The sequence below is a fragment of the Columba livia genome, chromosome 3, assembly GCF_036013475.1.
Source record: "Columba livia isolate bColLiv1 breed racing homer chromosome 3, bColLiv1.pat.W.v2, whole genome shotgun sequence".
NCBI classification, from domain to species: Eukaryota; Metazoa; Chordata; class Aves; order Columbiformes; family Columbidae; genus Columba; species Columba livia.
This window is the reverse complement of record NC_088604.1, coordinates 108932946-108951041: the sequence shown is the minus strand read 5'-3', so window position 1 is coordinate 108951041 and position 18096 is coordinate 108932946. Positions and strand designations below refer to the sequence as shown.

Genomic DNA, 18096 nt, shown 5'->3' with positions numbered 1-18096 from the left:
GAATAGAGAGCTGCAGCTGGAACTCAGGAATAAAAGGAGAATTTATAACCTTTGGAAGAAGGGGCAGGCAACTCAGGAAGACTACAGAGAATCACAGAATGTTAGGGATTGGAAGGGACCTCAAAAGATCAGCTAGTCCAATCTCCCCCCAGAGCAGGAACACCTAGATAAGGTTACACAGGAATGTGTCAAGGTGGGTTTTGAATGTCTCCGGAGGAGAAGACTCCAAACCCCCCTGGGCAGCCTGTTCCAGTGTTCTGTTACCCTCACTGTGAAGAAGGTTCTTCTCATATTTAAGTGGAACCACCTGTGTTGTTTATACCCATTGCCCCTTGCCTTATCATTGGTTGTCACCAAGAAGAGCCTGGCTCCATCCTCATGACACTCACCTGTTACATATTTATAAACATCAATTAGGTCACCCCTCAGTCTCCTCCAAACTAAAGAGCCCCAGCTCCCTCAGCCTTTCCTCATAAGGGAGATGTTCCACTCCCTTCATCATCTTTGTTGCCCTGTGCTGGACTCTCCAGCAGTTTCCTGTCCTTCTTGAACTGAGGGGCCCAGAACTGGACACAATATTCCAGATGTGGTCTCACCAGGGCAGAGTAGAGGAGAAGGAGAACATCTCTCGACCTACTAACCACCCCCCTTCTAATATACCCCAGGATGCCATTGGCCTTCCTGGCCACAAGGGCACAGTGCTGCCTCATGGTCATCCTGCTGTCCACCAGGACCCCCAGGTCCCTTTCCCCTACACTGCTCTCTAACAGGTCATTCCCCAACTCATACTGGAACCTGGGGTTGTTCCTACCCAGATGCAAGACTCTACACTTGCCATTGTTATATTTCATTAAATTTTTTCCCTGCCCAACTCTCCAGCCTGTCCAGGTCTCGCTGGATGGCAGCACAGCCTTCTGGTGTGTCAGCCACTCCTCCCAGCTTGGTGTCATCAGCAAACTTGCTGATAGTACACTCTATTTCTTCATCCAAATTGTTGATGAATATATTGAATAATATAGGCCCCAGTACTCACCCTTGAGGCACTCCACTAGATACAGGCCTTCAACTAGACTCTGCCCCATCGGCAACAACTCTCTGGCTTCTTCCCTTCAGCCAGTTCACAGTCCACCTCACTACCCGGTTGTCCAGACCACACTTTGTCAGTTTAGCTGTGAGGATGCCGTGGGAGACTGTGCCAAATGCTTTAATGAAATCAAGACAGACCACATCCACTGCTTTGCCATCATCTATCCACCTCTTTATATCTTCATAAAAGGCTATGAGGTTGGTTAAGCATGATTTCCCCTTGGCGAAGCCATGCTGACCTCCCCATGAAGTTATGCAGGGAAACTGCTCTGAAGTTACGCTAAAGCCTGGCTACTGCTATAAAAGTCAACAAAAAAAGTTTATAAAAATACAACAGCAACAGAAGGAGGGCTAAGGAGAATCTCCATCCTTTAGTGGATGTGGGGGGAAACATAGTACTAGAGGATGAGGGAAAGGTGGAGGTACTAAATGCCTTCTTTGCCTCAGTCTTTAATACTAAGACCAGTTGTGCTCTAGATACCCTGCCCCCTGAGCTGGAACACAGGGACAGGAGGTGGAATGAAACCCCAATAATGGTGAACGACCTGCTACACCACTTGGACACCCATAAGTCTATGGGGCCAGACCCAAGGGTACTGAGGGAGCTGGTGGAGGTGATCACCAAGTCACTTTCGATTACTTAACAGAAGCCCTGGCTAACTGTGGAGGTCCAAGTTGACTGGAAGTTGGCAAATGTGATGATCATCTACAAGAAAGGCCGGAAGGAGGATCTAGAGAATTACAGGCCTATCATTCTAATCTTGGTGCTGGAGCAGATCATCCCAAGGGCCATCATGCAGCAAGTACAAGACAACCAACAGATTAGGCCCAGTCAACGTGGGTTTATGAAAGGCAGGTCCTGATTGATCAACCTGATCTTCTATGACAAGGCGATCTACCTAGTAGATGAGGGAAAGGATGTGAATGTTGTGTACTTAAGACTTCAGTAAAGCCTTTGACAATGTACTCCAGGGCATTCTCCTGGAGAGGCTGGCAGCTCATGGCTTGGACAGCTGTACTCTTTGTTGGATAAAGAACTGGCTCGGTGGCTGGGCCCAAAGAGCTGCGGTGAACGGAGCCAAATCCAATTGGTGAGCAGTCATGAGTGGTGTTCCCCCAGGGCTCAGGATTGGGGCCAGTTCTGTTAAATCTGAGTTTAATTTGAGTTTAATCAATGATCTTGATGAAGAGATTGCATGCACCCTTATTAAGTTTGCAGACAACACCAATTTGGGTGGGAGTGTTGATCTGCTGGAGGGTAGGAAGGCCATGCAGACGGATCTGGACTGGCTGGATCATTGGGCTGAGGCCAATTGTATGAGGTTTAACAACGTCAAGTGCCGGGTCCCGCACTTGGGTCACAACAACCCCAGGCAGCGCTACGGGCTTGGAGAAGAGTGACTGGAAAGCTGCCTGGAGGAAAAGGATCTGGGGGTGTTGATTGACAGCGGCTGAACATGAGCCAGCAGTGTGCCCAGGTGGCCAAAAAGGCCAGCAGCATCCTGGCTTGTATCAGGAATAGTGTGGTCAGCAGGACTGGAGAAGTGATTGTGCCACTGTACTTGGCGCTAGTGAGGCCACATCTTGAATACCATGTTTAGTTTTGGGCCCTTCATTGCAAGAAAGACACTGATGGGCTGGAGTGAGTTCAGAGGAGGGCAATGAAGCTGGTGAGGGGTCTGGAGCACAAGTCTGATGAGGATCAGCTGAGGGAACTGGGGCTGCTTAGCCTGGAGAAAAGGAGGCTGAGGGGAGACCTTACTGCTGTCTACAAGTACCTGAAAAGAGGTTGTAGCATGGGGGGTGTTGGTCTTTTTTCCCAAGTGGCAATTGATAGTACAAGAGGAAGGGCCTCATGTTGTGCCAGTGGAGGTTTAAACTGGATATTAGGAAACATTTCTTCCAGAAAGGGTTGTTGGGCATTGCAACAGGGTGCCCAGGGAAGTGGTTGAGTCACCATCCCTGAAGGTGTTTAAAAGAGATGTAGATGGGACATGGTTTAGAGGTGGACTTGGCAGTGTCAGGTTAGTGGTTAGACTTGATCTTGAAGGGCTTTTCAAACCAAAATGCTTCTATGATTCTATAATTTGCAGCCTTAAGCATGTATGCAGTTTATCTTCCATTAGTTTTCTTCTCTGTTTGTATAACTATGGCTTCCTGAAGCTTTAATTTTTACTATACAATTAGCCAAAAAACTCAGACTATTTCTCATTATATACGGTTTTACTAGGAAACGAAACAGCATATGGACAGCATAAAATATAAAGAACAAGCTAAGACAAAAACATAGAATGAATGCTTAAAATTATTCAAGGAGTTACTTGAGAACAACAAAAAAAGTTAAACATGACTCCTAAAGCACACAATCCGCCCTTCCGAGCTACATTATTAAGCCACTAAATCTGAAGTTATGAAAATATATTGTTGCTTCTACTCCAGTGTCACCTTGCACATTTTAGTGAAACTCAACTTCACATCTTCAATACTGTACAAGGAGTGAAATACATTAGAACCACACATTCACAGAAAATTTTACATTATAAGGGACTTCAGGGGGTCCTTGATCTAATCCCACGCTCAAAGCAGAGCCAATCTCAAAGATAAATTCAACTTCAAGATTAAGTGAGGATGGCCAAAGACTTGATCAGTCATATTTTGAGTATCTCTAGTAATAGAAATTCCACAACCTCTCTGGACCCCCACTCTGGTCCAGTGTCTGACTATCCTCACAATGAAAAACTTTTTTCCTACTGTGTAACTTAGCTAACAGATGCTGTTGTAAATGCTTTTGAAGGTTGCTTTGATTATTAAAGTTTTCATTTGCAGCTTAAAAAAAATAGTAAGTATTACAAAGCTGGTCTCAGTGTCATCAGATGGATACGGAAAACAGAGATTTCAGTGAGGTTTGCAAACTAAACACCATTGGCCTGGTTTATTTCCTCAAAACAAAATAAAAAAGAGAGGCCAAATGCCTTCATAAAAGTTACACTGCACAGTAACAAATTAAAACCAAATAAAATAGTGCTCCTTATTAAGTAAAATTAATTGTAAATCATTTAATATTTGCTCCCCTTTTTCTGCCTAAAAACAATTAAACAAGTGTTCTTCAACACATATGCACACATAGGTATCCCTCTTGCAAAACGGGGGATAAAAAAAAAATTTGGAGCTCTTTACATCCTTAATCCTGAAATATCAAAACTCTTCATGTTACTACTGACAATGACAAGTGGTAAATCAGTAATTGTTTATCTGGAGTGTTCATACTTTAAGAAAAATTATTTAAAAATTGAAAAAAACCCACTCTGATCCTCAAATTAGGCATGGCAGAACACAGTAACAATTTGATCCAAAGAAAGCTCACATAGGATTACAAAAATGTAATCTAAAATGTAATTAAAGAGCAGGCTTTCAGGAACTGATGTTTCCAATAAAGAACACAAACACATAGACTTATACTGAGTACAACTGCTTCCAGTAAGCAAAGCCTCTAGAGAGAAAATGTGTTACTTGGAGTATGATTTTATATTGTTGGTCTAAAGTATTCTCCCTTGATTGTTACTATCTAGTTCTATAACCTCCAAAAAATCACCATATTACTTATTCTGTATTCTAACCTAAGAGGATGCACCACCTAGTATCAGAGAAATGAAGTCATTGTTTTCATTTGTTCCCAAGGGTAGCTAATCAAATTAATAATGTGAGTAGGAAAGTGTAATTTTTATATAGTCCCGGTTTCAAAAGTTCTTTATTCTCACATACACTCGTATACACAGTGGATGTCGAGAAAATTGTGCTTGCTGGTTTGGATGACTGGGTCAAAATATAACTCCTATGGCTGGGAGACAGCCAAATTGTTTCAGTATTGGTGACAGATCTGAGTGCCTTTGCTGCCTTCAGGAACAACAGCCCTCATATATCAACCCAGTCCTGTGACTGTCAAGTTGAAATCGCATATTTTCCTCATCTACAGGTCAGACAGATACATACTTATTCCATTAAACATACAGCACTTTCTATCAATGTTTCTCAACAACTGAAGCTTAAGCATCTGTTCAGAAAGTCTGAACTGGTGGAATTTCTCAGTCTGTGTGCCTGCACATAAGAGCATGTAAACGTGTGACAAGGTAGGGAAAACAGATCTGCCCTACCTACCCTCTCAGACAAAAGTTGGACTGAAACAGGCACAAGCAGACATTATCTGCAAATACCAGGTCTATTGAGACACACTGAAAAAGAAGGCAAGACTTTTCAGAAGTTACTTTTTTTAACATGATCTGAAAAACCTCAGGCTTGAAGATGGAAGACATCTCTAAATAAGCATGTGAAATTGTTAAGTAAATGGAAACTGAACTGCTTCCTTCCCATAGCAGAGAGGATGGAAAGGGCAAAGGAGGGAGGAACAGAAGCTAAGCTTGGAATAACAAGATCATTTTGAATTACTTCATTACAAACTCACTGAAATATGTCAAGAATAAACCTGTGTATGTTTCTGTCAGAGTTACAGGAGACAGCTGTCTGGGTAAGGACCACAGACTGCCTAAGAAAATCGCAATTCCTCCTGTTTAAATTAATTCCTTCTATTTACATGAGTTAAACAGTTTTGCTTAGTTAAGTTGAAGGTACAAATGACTCAACTAACAAGAGCATGTTAATATCTTTAAAAGTATGATGGAAGAGAAGTAAACTTTCACTAATGAGACAGAGAAGTAGAGTCACCTTTCTCAGTCACAAAGGACTGTCATTTGGTTGACATTTCACTTGAAAATTGTTTCACATAAAATTGTCATATTTGCATTTTTAACGTTACCACTTCTGCTAAAGGAGATGAGTGATTTATACTGTTAATATTGACTTCATTTGAATTTTGAAGATTTTATATTTTACTTCTGAGAGAGAAACTGGTCTTAGAATAACTGTACTTTGAAATATAAACCCTTCAGTTTTCTGAATCTGACGGCTACTGTTTCTCCTGTATACATAAGAAAGTACACTTAAGTTCTTCCAAATTGTTACATCGTATTAATTAAACCAATAATTTTAGGTAGTTTGCCTAAATGTAATTTGTTTAAAATTTTTTAAGCCAAACAATGGTGATGTCATCATAACAAATATTTTTAATTAAGTCATCTAACAAGACAGCTGGCAAAATTCGTGGTAAAACAGACCACATCTAGACTTTGTGAATATGAACATGAGCATAATTAAGGAAAATCTAACCTACAAATGGTAATCATATTGCAATCACTTGGAGCGCTATGTTTAAATTTAAGATAAACGAAACAAAAACAGTGCTTAGCTTCTTACATATTCTTATCTTGTGACTGCTTTGGTGCCTAAGAAAAAGTTCTAAATGAATTTTGACTGCAGTTGCAATCCTTAGAAAACCTTTACCATGCAGAGCTTCTGGTTCACACTCCAGCCTTTTGCAGATCTTTTGAGACCTCTTGACCCTCAGTTGTTTGAAATCAGTCAATGGTCAAAATTTACTGGGTAAGACAAACAGCATGACTGCTTAAAACCTGTTTCTTTAGCAAATGTAAAGAAAGTTAATACAGTATTCTGTCACTCCAATTTTAAGAAGAATAGGAAGAGACCACCAGTTCTGAAAGCCTAATTTTGCAGAGCACTTACATTCTATGGGTTACAAACAGTGAAAGAACTTCGACTCTCAAACTGCTGCAGTTATCTGCTCCAGAGATTACATTCTTACTATTCCTTCTCTTCCCCTATAGGACAGGATAAGGAACCACAAAGCAGGTGTAACTGCCCCTCAGCTATCTCAGTATCTCTCAGTCCCAAATATTAATTTAAAGAGCCATCACTTCTCAATTATGTTAAGCATGTGTGTAATTCTTTTCAGTAAAATACTGCAGTTGGCCAGACAACTCCCAGGACATTATCAACATTTTTGTTTAACACACTATTGCATTTTAGTTATTGCATTTTTGAGACAGCACAGCTTGAGCAGTACGTCTTGCCTGTGGCTCAAAAATAATTTGGAAAATAAACAGAAAATTTAATATGCTCAATAAAGGACTAGGAAACAGAGGGGAAGGTGTTTCCTCCTTCCATCCAATCACATGTATTAGATTCACCGTGACATAAATCAAACTCATGCTTGCTATTAAAAGATAAACTGACTGTGTGCATGCACTTCTGTCAAGAGTTGTAGCTGCAACTATACTCTTAGAAGACTTGTAACTAGAGTAGATACAAAAAGTTACTATACATAGATTTTCATGACTGTATCACTCCAAAGCAAAATTTTCTTTCCTTCTTCTGTTTACTATATTTAATAATTTCAATCCAGCTTGAGACTTACACGTATTGAAGAAACTGCTTTGTCTGCGTTGCTCAACTGTCACATTCCAGGGTGCGGAGATGAAACACCGTGTCTGCAAAGCCCATGCCAGGCTAGAATATGAGCAGCAACTCCCATTCACAGGCACAGAAGCAAACCCTGAGAATGAAGACAGAAATGTGTTTATATACAGGACGTTTTATTCTTTAAAAGAGCATTTTCTGCACCAGGAGAAAAACCAATATTTACTCATACAGCTTAGTTTCCAAAAGGCATCAGATTTGAAGCTTTTGTCTTTAAGTGTAAAGCAAGTTGCAGAAGTGGGAGGAAATATTACAGTAGAAAACATCACAAAGAAAAGAAGATTAGGAGGCTTCTAACATATTGCTGACAGACTGAGAATGTACCCTCAAAGAGCAGAAATACTGTTCTCGCAGCAAAATTTGCAGTAATGGACACAATCAAAAGTGATAAATAAATACAACATTAAATACTCTATGTACTATGAAAACCAAATCTGAAATCTTCCCAATAATCCTGTTCAAAATCTTCATTAATGATCTGGGTGGTGGGGCAGAGTGTACCCTCAGAAAGTTTGCTGATGATACAAAACTGGGAGGAGTGGTTGATACACCAGAAGGTTGTGCTGCCATCCAGAGGGACCTTGACAGGCTGGAGAAATGGGCTGACAGGAACCTTAAGAAGTTGAACAAGGTGAAATGCAAAGTCCTGCACCTGGGGAGGAACTGCCTGCACCAATACGTCCTGCGTCTGAATGGCTGGAAAGCAGCTTGGCAGAAAAGGGCCTGCAGAATCCTGGTGGCCACCAAGCTAATCATGAGCCGGCAACGTGCCCTTGCAGCAAAAAAGGTCAACAGCATCCTGGGCTGAGCTAGGAGGACCATTTCCAGTGAGGGAGGTGATCCTTCCCCTCAGCACAAGTGGCACAGACCTGGAGCACTGTGTCCACTTCTGGGCTCCCCAGTGCAAGAGAGATGCACACATAATGGAGAATTGGACACCAGGAAGAAGCTCCTCGCTGAGAGGGTGACTGATCACTGGAATAGGCTCCCCAGCAGGGGTCATGGCACCAAGCCTGTGAGAGTTCAGGAAGCATCTAGACGACTCCTCTCAGTTGTATGATTCAGGTTTAAGTAGTCCTGTGAGGAGCAGGGAGTTGGACTTCATGATCCTTATGGGTCCCTTCCAACTTCAGATATTCTATGATTCTATGAGAAAGTCCAGCAAAGGGTCATGATGATTATTAAGGGATTGGAGCATTTCTCATAAGAGAAGAATCTGAGAGACCTGGGACTGCTTAACCTGGAGAAAAGCAGACTCTGGAGGCATCTTACCTATGTATATAAATATCTGAAGGGAGAGTTTAAAGAAGACTGTGCCAGGCTCTTCTCATTGGTGACCAGTGACAAGACAAGAGGCAATGGATGTAAATTTAGAAACACAAAATTCCATCTGAACATAAGAAAACATTTTTTTTTACTCTCAGCTGAACATGGTTGAGGGTAAGCTACTCTGGTTGACCCTGGTCTGAGCAGGGAAGGTAAAGTAGATGGTCTCCAGAGGCTTCCAACTTCAACTATTTTGTCATTCTGTGAATTTGTGAACCTGATTTACTCTGGCATCCTGAAAGGAGAGTGTATCTGCAGAAGTACCTTCCCCATGGCCCTCTGGATTTGATAATGACAAAGCTAGAACAGATTATTTCAATACAGCATACACAGTGATGCATTTTCTGCCAGGTGGTTCAGCTAATGCTGAAATGTTGCTATTCTATTAGCCAAAGAGTGCGTGTTATAACTGCTAAGGCTCAGGTGCTTACCTACAACAATGAAAGCAAGATATACTTCCATTTATTGACCAGCACAGTGGTGGTTCTTCAAAATTAAGGAATCCATATTTTTCCTGCTTGTATAATCAATCCAAACAGTGTGCATATTCGAAGGAAAAAGGGCTATACTGTCTTGAAATCAATTATTCAACATGTCAATCAGAAAATTATAATAAAATGAAAATAAATTTTAAAAGCTACTTCTCTCTGAATTACATTTAAATTCAATCTTTTCACCTAGAATTTAAAAGCAGAAAATAAGCATGACTTTTGTCATATTCTGTTACCATCCAGTATCAATAAACAATCCATTTTTTGAAGTCAGTACACTAGCTCCCTCTAGGAAAATAATAATCTGCTCAGTAAATTAAGGTAATGTATCTGGACATTCTAAAAAACTTCCTCTCAAAATAGTCCTAAAATGTAAATTTAACATCATTTATGCCTATGAAAAGTTAAAGTTGACAATAAAACTCCACTATTAACATTTTGTGAAAAACTAATAATTTTAACGAAATAAAAGGCAGTCTAGAAACAAAAGAGCAAGAGGTAGAAGATTCTTAAATATCTGCTTAAATTCTGAGAGAATGCAGAACATATCACTGAGCCATAGTACGAGACACACAAACAATATGCTACTCAAACACTTCCTTTCACTTCAAACTGCTACTGAAGCAGCACTCACTCCTAATAAGCACTCAATAGACAATGCTAATGATAAACCTATAAACACAAGCAATTTTTGAGCTGTTCTGTTAATTTTCAATATTCCGTTCTGTTCATTTTCAATAGTCATTTAATAACAAACTGTTAATCTACAAGATTAAATTAACAGTTCATCTGAGAATAATTTTCACCAAAATGTGAGTCATTCATCTATTTTTTTAATGGCATCAGAGTAAAGAAGTTACTTTTTAAAAATAATGTAATGTATTTACAACTAATTTAAAATTGCACTGTGTGGCAGTATTTATATTTTTTTTGTTGTACCTTTTAATTGCCTACAGCTGGAAATTGCTTCAAAATAACTTGCAAAATCTAATGCTCTTTTGTTCACGCACTTACAAATTTTGTCACGCCTCCAACATAACTTGAAGTGGCACACTTTTCCCCACTTCACATACTTCTGTTGGCCTATAAATAATGTGTTCACATACATGAGTACATGTACTGATAATTTCCTTGAACAAGCTTCTTTTAATACAAAGACTTAATAACTCCTAGTTCTTAACACCTTTTTGAGAAAAATCAGAAAAAGAAAAATCTGGACACTTATGAACAAATGCACGGGTTCAGACTAATGGTCTAAGTAGCTCATTGTCTCTGGTAAGGACTACATACAACTGCATGGGGAAGAGCAAAAAGTGAGCAAATACATACAATACTGTCCTTCTTTGTATTTTCTCAGTCTCTCGCTACTTTCAGTACAGGTGATTTCCTCAGAATCATGTAGGCATCTTGCATCCATAACACTCCTTGGTAAGGAGGTCCACATATCTACTACTCATCACATAACGACCTAGACGCTTTTTATTCTATTATTTTCAGCCTGTCTTTTATTAGCTCCATGGCCTAGTTGTCAGACTGGAAGAGAAAGTCAATTCCTATCCACTTCACATGTGGCCTAAGAGACTTCTCTCATACTTCCTCAGGAAGCATTTTCCAAGCTAAGAAGTCCCATCTTACTCAGCTGTTGCTATAGTATTTCTGGTGAACCTTCTGTCCTTTGTATTAGTCTTCTCCAGTTGTGATTTTGCCTTTTGATATGAAGAGATTCAGAACTTCATCACTTTATCTACACTGTAATTTATTCATAATTTTATTGCCCATGCACTCAATCTTCAGGAACTTCCATGTCAGTCTTTCTTTTCTAAATAACTTAGTATCTTCACCAAAATTAACTAACTTGCTGCTCAACCTCTTTTCCAGTGAATATGCTACAGATGTTTATGGAACTCCACTGGTGATCTCCCTCTGATGAAAGAGCTCCAACACTCTTCCTTACCTTTCAGCAGATTATTTTAACACACCAGGGCCTCATCTCATATTCCACAACTGCTGAACTTCTTTTAAGTCTGTGGTGATGGACTCTGCTAAAAGCTATTTGGAAATCACGCACACAGTGCATTAACCGGGTCATCGTTATCCTACTGAGTTTCTCAGAAAAAACAACAAGCACACCCAAGCTCTAAGAGATTTGTAAGGTTGCATTATCCATTACTAAAGGCATGCATAATCTTTTTACAGACATTTATTCTGTGAGCTGTTTTTAAAAGATTGGTGCCACATTTACCACCTTCCACCCTACAGGTACAAAAGCAATTTCAAAGGGAGGTCACACAATCTTACTCTTTTTCAGCCTGGAATTCTCTTAGAATTCTTTTGTGAGTAGTTTCTGATCCCGCTAATGATGATGCTGTAGATTTGTCCCATAACCTCTTTCACACTTATTTTAATTTCAGGACTACCCGCTAACTCTCAGCGCCATCACCACCAAGGGGTACCATATGGAAATCTTTTGTTTCTTTTGCCTGTGAATAATGATGCAAATTAATTTAGCTTGCCTGTCTCGTCATCTCTGAGTGCTCCTCTTATATCCTGTTTGCTAAACTGGCTCTACAAATGTTCACTTTCTCTATTGGAGCAACACTTTATTAGCTAAAACAGGATAACAAACCAGTCAACATTTAGAACATCAGGAACAACACTAATTGTCTGAGCCAGGCTCAAACACACATTCAAACATTAGAGTGAGAAAGTCATTGCTTTGTTTGAATTGGTCATCTGCACTTCTAGGAGTGGAGGTGTTGGTTTCTTTCACAGTTCTGTAATACAAAAGCATATTCTAAATTCTCTGCCTAAGTAACAATACATTAATTTGGAAAACAAAACATAACAGTATTAAGACAATTTACTTCATTATCAAAAATACGTGCAATGGAATGTGCTTTTGGTTGTTTTACTCCTACTTTGATTAACAAAGAAAAAGTTTCACGTTCTAAATACTGTCTCCTGAAATTATGATGGAGATCTGAAAAAAATCTATACAGAGGCAATAAACTCAGGACAAAATGACAACAGTAAGAAGAATCAAGAGACAGTGGGATCAGATGAATAACTGCTGCAGAAATAAAATCCTGACAGAACAGCTGGAGCACAGAAGAAAGGAAAAAGTCAAATGTCAAAAAAAGGGGAAGCCAAACAAACACTGGTATCATAGAAAAAAGAAGACCTTTGACTGATCTCTAAAAGTCTGGTGATCCAAAATTATTTTTAAAAAGTACTGTAACATCCAACTAGTACAATTCATAGCATGATTTGTTAAAGCCCAGAGTGAGATCATGGCTTCAATAAAAACAGTGACAAATCTATTTTCATCAAGGATTCAATCTTTTTAAAAGTGAGAGCAATTTATACTTTTAAGACTGGCAGAGAGAGAATACCAGTTCTGAGCTGGCAATCAGAATTATATGTCTAGGAAAGTCCAGGGGCTGTGTTGACCATATTCTGGACACTGGGAGATGAGACTGCTTTGGTCTCTGAATTGCTGCAGGACAAGAGATAGAGGAAGACATGGCAAAAACACCAAACAAAAAACCAAACCCACATGATTCCCAAAGTCTGAAACACTGAGTGCTGGTATTTAGTAAAGTGCACACACACACTTTGTACACATACTGCTACCAAGGGAATAGAAAAGGAGAGCAAAGAATAAAAGCATGTATGGAATGTAAACAGTTTGAAATGTCACATCTCAATAAACCAGCATTTTGACATGTAAGTATATACAGTTAATGCATCATATCCTCCATTCCTTATATATCCTCCAAACATATGTGATGGCATTTTTATTTAAAATCTAAGATGTTTCTTGCAATAATCTCTTCAAAACTGAATCATTTGTAAAAGCATGACAGGTCATGAATGCTGGACAGATGTCTTGCACTAGCAAAAGACACATCATCAAAGCACAAAGACACGCAGAAAAGCACAAAGACAAAGCACAAAACACATGCTTAATATATTTAAGTTGTGCTCTGCACTAACAGAAATTAACCCTTCAGTGATACTTCCCTGCTATAAAGCTTACAATTAAAACCCTGTACTAATTTTTAAGTGTTGTTTTTCGCTGGCTGAATACAAAATTTTATACAAGTAAAAATACACATATATACAGCACTAAAAATTCACTTAAAAAAACCCATTATAAATCCATTTCATTCTTCTCACAAGATGCAACAAACAGAACAATGCATCTCAGCATAGGTGGAGAAGTAAACCTAATGGGTTAATGGTCTCAATTTTGCAAACTTTAAATTCATAACAGTTTTGCTTCTACACTCACCCTAGTTCATATACAAGCCTACTACTTTACTGTACATGTTTCCTTGTAACTTTCCTAACTTTTATTTCAGTTACATACTGGTTTAACATGATACCTGTAGGAGATTTATGCACAGGGTGCAGCACCTGGCACCACACACAATGCCCAAAATTGGTAGGCTTTGCCATTTTCTTTCTGTATCACCTAACTAACATCCTGAAAAACAAGCATGCCAAACATGCACGTTTACCTTCCTAGTGAACGCAGTGTTCAGCAAGCCTATTTTTTTTCTTAAAAAACTGGCAACAATTTAATAATCTCTACTCCTGTGCTTATTTTTCACAGGAATGAAATACAGAATACTGTTCTTAGTTCTGTTCCTGAGAGGAAGAAACACTGCATGAAGTTGGTTTCAGTAGTGAGAACTGCATTGTAAAAAAAAAAACTTTTAAAAAGAGCCATCAAGTTGCTTATTTTGTGGTTATAATTAGGACTTTGGAAGAATTGCCCAGAATTGTTCCAGACATACACATGGGAGGCTCTGGGCTGAAATAACCACAACATTCTCAAAAGGTTTTTGTCCAAGAAAACAGATGTTCTGATTAAATTCCAAACTGCAGTTCCAAAGATATCAAGCTGTATTAACTTAGCCTCTGATGGGCAATTAAATTGTGAGGTTTTTTTGGTCTGTCTTTTCTGTTGAACATTATGCTTTCTGCTTTTTATTCAAATGAAACTGCTAGACACAGAAATAACACATTCAAACAAATAATCACAACAGGGAAGACACTTAAGAAACGTTACTATTTTTTTTTTTTTCCATATCATCTCATAATTGCTCAAGAAAGGCCCACATAGTAATGAAATCTTTGCACTGATACATACTGCTTTTTAGAAAACCCTCCAGCTACCTTAGAAAGATTTGGATGTGAAGAATTTAATTTCTCAAGCTAAAAACTATGCATTTAAAACTACAGCACATGGAAATGGTGAATATCTACCTGGGCTAAGTGTGGAACACAAAGTTAATCAAATCACAGAGAGACACACCTGAAAAGACATATTATTTCAATAAATTATTTAGGAGCAGTTGCAGCCTTTTACTTTTCCTGGTCTACTGGCAAGAAAGATATATATATAGATATATATGAATATACTCTGTGACTAGACAGTGAAAATGTTTCCCTTCACCAAGGAAACACCACTGGACTACTTTCAAATCTTCCTGAATGCTCAGACTTTAATTGCAGTTTGGTTATAGCATAGGTATCACTTCATCATAGACTGTCCTGAGGAAGAGAAGGGGCATGAAATTCATTAACTGCTTAGATTTTATTTTTGTCAGATAGAGGCAAGGAAATTCGTAGAATACTGCAGAAGCTAAAAGAAGCTAGAGAAATGTACTTTGCCTTTGAAGGTGGGTTAGAAAGAAGGGAAATCCTCGTCTGAAAGAAAAAGCATGCCCAGCTTCCCGGTGTTCTACTACCAAGCTTGAATATATTATACTTCTACCATTGTAATCTGGCCTTTCTTCCCATCTCAGCCACCAGCTGTCCCTGGAGAACACAGAGACATTAATGTAGTTCATTACGACTTCTGCCTAAAACTTAAGTGTATAGAAGCTACCTAGCCTGCATGAAGGATTCTAAGAGAGGTTTACAAGAGGTTTACAAGCTGATGGCATACAATGAACCCTAAGGATGGAAGTCTCTTCGGAGGAAAAGGGAAAGCAAAAGGAGACAGTAAGATGTGTCCCAAGGCAGTCTCCAGTGCCGCAGATGATTTACCCCCCTAAGAATTTCCCATAGTATGTATATATTTTTCATCAGGACTCTTTTAGACTCCTCACTGGATACATGCAGGCTGGTTGGTTGTTAAGCACCATGAAGGTATTTTGTAGCATCCCCGAATAAATACAACACCTACAACCCAGTGGAAAGCAAAGGGAAGAAGAGAAGTTTTTCTTGCTCCTGCCAGTTGCTACCCAGGAGAACCCACCAAACACTATTGGGATTTGCAGCTGCAAGACCATACAGATCACAGCATTTTAGAACAAAGGGAGAATACCACCCCAAAGGCTCTGCAACAGTGCCAGGACAGCTTGGGTGAAAGGGGACATTGCCGATGAAAGGGAGACACCAAAGCTGGACAGGGAGGGCACTTAGCAAAACAAAAGGCTGAAGTACCCATGGCACTGCAATAACTACACCTATATCACCTTAGGTTTGTGTCAAAACCTCAGTAGTATTCACGGCTTAAAAACACTGTATAATGAAAAGACTTATATTTTCTCTTATGAGAAGCATGCAGGTAAAAAAAATATATAAATAAATATTATCTATGTATTTAGAAAATACCATCCAGCAGAAGTTTTCAGTTATACTGTATTATTTCTCATATACAAAAAGACAACTTTCCCAGTTTTCTAACCACAAGTTTTGAAGGACAGATCCAAAGTAAACTCTGATACTTAGTGGAAAAATATAAATGTTCTCCTTTCCTCTTTAGTGTATTTTAACCTCTACTGGGAAAAAGAATATGTTTGAATTTTGAAAAATGACCACAGAGGATTAAAATCCATGAAGAAATGGCTACTGAAGAATTAAAGAATTCTAGAAAACAAATCTAGATTCCTATCAATTAAAAATGTCCAGGAAGGCAAAAGAGAAGAAGGGTAGAAAGAATGGGAAAAAAACCAATATTTGAATTAAAAAGCAAACCACTTCACTCCATTATCTCAATGCATATATTACTGCCCAGGTTACTCTGATGGGATAATAATGACTGACACAAGATGACTAATGAAGAGAACTGCATACCTAAAGCCCATTTATTATATGAAGTACATGTTTACTGCTTGTGAAGAAAGAAATATGGAAACTTCTAAGTACAAACAACAGCAACCTTACCTACTGATGACAATGTGTGAAACTAATTATTTGATAAGGTATTTATCACACTTCCTGTCCTGGAGAAAAACAACACGTGCAAAGGCAACTAGGTTCACAATACCTAGCAACATACAGGCTTTAAAATAAACATTTACTTAGAAAATCCCACTAGCATTGTTTAGATGCAAACCAGAATTCATATCTAGCTCATGTAGGACCCAGAGTGATTGAAGAGATAAGAGAATGTGCACAACTGTGGTGTGTTCTGACCCGTGCACATACAGAGCAGCTCCTGCTTATCTATGTGTTGGTTTTGAGTTATTCACTAGCCATTTTTGAGGGTGACAGAGCACTGGAACAGGCTGCCCAGGGAGGTTGTGGAGTCTCCTCTGGAGACATTCAAAACCCGTCTGGACACCTTCCTGTGTAACCTAATCTAGGTGTTTCTGCTTCAGCAGGGGGATTGGACTATATGATCTTTAGATGTCCCTTCCAATCCCTAACATTCTGTGATTCTGTGATTTAATACTGTGTCACAGTAACTATCATTAAGTCTCACAGATTGTGCTGAGTCCAACAAACAGCAAAACTCTTTTCTCACACTGGAATTAATACAATGGAGGGGAAAATCAGTGCAATAGCTTATAAAATACAAATACACATATGTATAGACACCCACATATGACAAGGACCAGCTGCCTCTGAAGCACAGAGACATGCTGTGCTGTAACCCCTGAGCGGGCAGAATCACAGTTTGTTTGGGATTGGAAGGGACCTCAAAAGATCATCCAGTCCAATCCCCCTGCTGGAGCAGGAACACCCAGATAAAGCTACACAGGAACTTGTCCACGCAGGTTTTGAATGTCTCCAGAGAAGCAGACCCCACAACCCTCCTGGGCAGCCTGTTCCAGACTCTGTCACCCTCACCGTGAAGGAGTTTCTTCTCATATTTAAGTGGAACCTCCTGTGTTCCAGTTTGTACCCTTGTCTTATCATTGGTTGTCATTGAGAAGACCCAGGCTCCATGCTCCTTGCACCTGACACTCACCCTTTACATATTTATAAATATTAACGAGGTCGCCCCTCAGTCTCCTCAGGTCATGCCCCAGAACTATAGCAACAGAGCAAACCCACCTTCCACGTCCGCACACACCCACATCCCCAGCCACCCCCGGCTCCGGGGAACCGCTCGGGCCCTGCCTCAGGTGGCGACTGCCTGGGCCGGGCCGTTGCCACGGGAGACGGGCCCGCGAGCGGTTACCGCCCCCCGAGGCTGCGCCACAGGTACCACGCGCTCCCCCATCACCTCGCCACGCCACTCGGAAGGCACCGTAGGTGCACGCGCGGCCGATCGCCACCACCGCTGCCGCCATTCTGGCCCCTTCCCCCGCTCCCGGACACCGTGCTTAGCTGCCCTGCACACTGCCTGATGAGAAAGAGGAGGCAGCGAGAGACTGGCTGGGGGCGAAAGTAGGTCAGAACGGTGAAAACCAACGTGTGACACTCAGCTGAAGACTTATGGGAACGTTTCCACAGCTCCGACCCCTTTCCGACAACAGCTACACTGTTAACGGTCCAACAGGCAAGCCGCTGAACAGCCCCAAATCAGAGGCCCGCGGCAGGACCCCAGCGGTCGCTGAGG

The 18096-nt window shown here is 40.1% G+C and overlaps 1 protein-coding gene across 3 annotated transcripts in view; it reads right to left on the bottom strand.

Annotated features, from left to right (window-relative positions):
- The window catches only part of MRPS5 (mitochondrial ribosomal protein S5), a 68617-nt gene extending 50723 nt beyond the window's left edge, over positions 1-17894 (bottom strand). For 2 of the 3 annotated variants that reach the window (XM_065058927.1, XM_065058926.1), the window contains exons 1-2: positions 17761-17894; positions 7412-7549 (exon numbers count right to left, since the gene is read on the bottom strand). In XM_065058927.1, the coding sequence (XP_064914999.1) occupies positions 7412-7549; positions 17761-17827 (205 nt within the window). In that variant the 5' untranslated portion in view covers positions 17828-17894. Of the gene's footprint in view, positions 1-7411; positions 7550-17588; positions 17639-17760 lie in introns of those variants that run through there. The other variant, XM_021296317.2, reaches the window with a different exon arrangement.
- Positions 17895-18096: the final 202 nt, after the last annotated feature.